Here is a 3,144-nt window from a genome sequence, read left to right as displayed (position 1 = left end):
CATTTATATATATTTATTATTTTTATTATATTGACCTTTCAGCTGTGCCTGGCTTACAATACAGAAGTTACAATGATGCGGCTCATGTGCACTCATGTTACCCTATTAAATAACATAAAACTGACCTTTGGTCGGTACAAAGTAACTTGTCTTGGCTGTGTTATAGTAGACTGCTCTAAACAGTGTTGTCATTATATACTCTGATTGTACAGAAATGTATATTTATGCAGAGGAGGACTGCCCACCAAAGGATAGAGATGAGTACCAGTGGCTACTTTGTAACAACCGACTACCCCATGAACAAGACAAGCTGATGCTAACTCAGATCATTGCTGACACAGCTCTTTGGGATGTAGGGAAGAAATTGCACGAGTTGCGAGTAAGATGGAATATCACTGCGTATTGTAAGTGTCACCAAAATTCCAAGGAAAAAAATACAGAAGGCAAGAAGTCCACAAATGGTATCTGCAAGGTTAGTGGTGTTACTTGATTCCTTAGTTTGTCAAAATGTATTTTTTGGAGAACAGTTGTTAACATTTGAAATGAATGAAAGAAGACAGAAACTGGCAGTGCCAGAGCTGGAAAATTTTCAATGTATACTTTTTTTTATAGTTTTATTTTTTATTGCATTTAATTACTATGTAACTAAAGATTCTCTGCTGTCTGATATATAATGATTCGTATTAAACTTGGGTATGTGATATAAGACAAACGAAGACAAAGCAAAAAAGACTTAGTCATTTTAATTCAAAAGTTATAATATAAATATTAAGTTTCAGAAGAGAGAGAGAAAAATTTCTATTGTTCTTTGCTTCTAAAAGTTCTGCCTGAAACTGCAGTTTGTAAAAATCACTTTTGAGATACATTAGCATTATTTTTTACAAATACAATGCAAAATATTTTAAATATTAATTCAGTTTTTCCTCATACTAATAGCCTTGTTGCAAAATCTTTAGCAGTTCAATAAAAGTTACAGAAGATAATATTGTTTTTGGCAGTGTGATGTATTAAATGGTATATTTTTAACTGTATACATTTCAGCAACTCATGAGTGCTGTGACCAAGTGTTTTACAGAGAGAGAGACTGGTCCTGTGAATGGTTTGGCAGGACAAACAAGGGCAACTAGGAAGTCCTCTAAAGTCAATGGCATTTCCAACCTGATCAACAAAGAAGAAGCTTTATGTGGTTATAGTTCAGAAAGTGGAGGATCACCTCTTAGCTGGTTAGCTGATGTTGCCTTAAATTCTTCTGGAAAAATGTTGGACAGAGGAAAGAATGAAAGATTTATAAAAGGTAATGAAAGTTCTTCCGCTTTAGTTGAAAAAAGTTCCGATGAAATACCTGGCAGTGACGATGAAAGGAATGATAGTTTTTCTACATTAAGAGAACTTCTGATTAGACCAAGTGGGAAAAATGGTAATGGTGGTAGCAGCAACAGTAATGTAATAAACAACCAGAGAAAGACACTGACCAGCAGCTTGGAAGAGGTAATCTCATGTGTCATTGAACATGGAGTAGGCAAACTAGACAAGACTGTTAAAGAAGAGAAACAATTAAAATACTTTGTACGTCGATATCCAAAAGTTGAAAGGGGTATGGGACTACCACCAATCAGGGTTTTTACGCTGGCAGAAAGTATGCTGCTTTATCCAGATGTCCCTCATTCTTGGTTATGTAATGGAAAGTTGCTACTTCTGCATGATTCTCAACACAATGAAAATCTAAGTATTTTCCAGGAACAGTGGAAACGTGGACAGGTATTAAAGTTTCCTTATTGAATTTTATATAGTTTGACCTTGTATTAGTGAAGATGTAAACATTATCATCCAACACAATAACTTGGGAATCCAAAATCTACTAGAGATTTTCAGTTCTTTTCTTTTAATGTATAACAACAAATTTCTCAATTTGTCTTTTATACTTTAAGAGCAATATGCAAAAACAATGTTTGGATAAAATGTGTCAAAAAAAGCAGCTATGTTACCCTTCCATCAAATTACTATCAATTATTTTGTTTTGAATTTTTACACACACATCAGAATTATAGGAATTGATGGCTGAAATACTGGAACTTTAATAAAAGAACTAGAAATTGAAACAAATATACCACATTTTTTGGCTTGGCACTTGTTTGCATAACAAAATTGGAAATTTGACGTTTCTCACATTTTATTTTTATGTTATATTATTTATATGCTTTTAGATGAAATGGAGTTTTTGTTTTACATTATGCAGTTCTAGGTAATATTCTTGAGATTTTGTTATATTACTTGGTGAATTACTAGGTTAGATGTAATTTTTTCTTGTTATTGTAACCTGATAAAGCCTGTGCTAACTTCTTTATGCCTTTTCAGCCTGTGATGGTTGATAATGTGACTTCCAAGTTAGACATGAGTTTGTGGCACCCAGAGAGTTTTACTCGAGACTTTGGAGATGTTAAGAATGACTTGGTCAATTGCAGAACTGGTGCAATATTACCAAACCTGCCCATGAGGAAGTTTTGGGATGGATTTGAAAGTTTTTCTAGTAAGTTATGATACACTGACATTGTTTCATTTTGTGTAATTAAAAGAATAATGTGTGTCAGTCAGTCTGCATGTATGCATGCCAGCTCACATGGAAACCCAATATTCCTTTTGTCTAATTGCACAGTGGTACTTTTACATTTATATGAGTCAAAATTACAACATTTATAACACTAACTTTAAAGACAGTTACTTCAGTAACATAAACATGCAAGGAAACACATTAAGTTAATTCTTTACCTCTCTGTGGCTTATAAGTAATGTAATACAATTACATCTCAATACCAACTTCAAATAGATGCCTGAAAAGTTACAATTAGGGCTAAAATTTAAATACGCTTTGTACACAAAGCATGATTTTACTGCTATATAATCTATGGCAGTTAGCCTTAATAGTCACTGCCACAACTTCATTAATTTTTGATGCTGTACAGCTAACACATGCATGGGAAAAATAATTATAGGTTTCAGGTGATATGCAAATGCGACCTTGATATACACACACACACACACACACACACACACACACACACAACAAACAACTATTAGTTATTTTATTATTTCGTTACGGTTAACCTTTAATTTTAGTTAACTTAAACTACTAACTAGTTAGGTAAC

General features: G+C 33.2%; 1 protein-coding gene across 4 annotated transcripts in view; it reads left to right on the top strand.

Annotated features, from left to right (window-relative positions):
* LOC106463117 (lysine-specific demethylase 3A-like) overlaps positions 1-3,144 on the top strand; it is a 91,615-nt gene that overhangs the window by 79,514 nt on the left and 8,957 nt on the right. For all 4 annotated transcript variants that reach the window (XM_022390534.1, XM_022390535.1, XM_013923089.2 and 1 more), the window contains 3 exons: positions 231-472; positions 1,042-1,758; positions 2,356-2,527. In XM_022390534.1, coding sequence (XP_022246242.1) covers positions 231-472; positions 1,042-1,758; positions 2,356-2,527 — 1,131 coding nt within the window. The remainder of the gene's footprint in view (positions 1-230; positions 473-1,041; positions 1,759-2,355; positions 2,528-3,144) is intronic.

This window comes from Limulus polyphemus, unplaced genomic scaffold, assembly GCF_000517525.1.
Source record: "Limulus polyphemus unplaced genomic scaffold, Limulus_polyphemus-2.1.2 Scaffold1328, whole genome shotgun sequence".
Lineage (NCBI taxonomy): Eukaryota > Metazoa > Arthropoda > Merostomata > Xiphosura > Limulidae > Limulus > Limulus polyphemus.
This window is presented reverse-complemented; position numbering and strand designations above follow the sequence as displayed.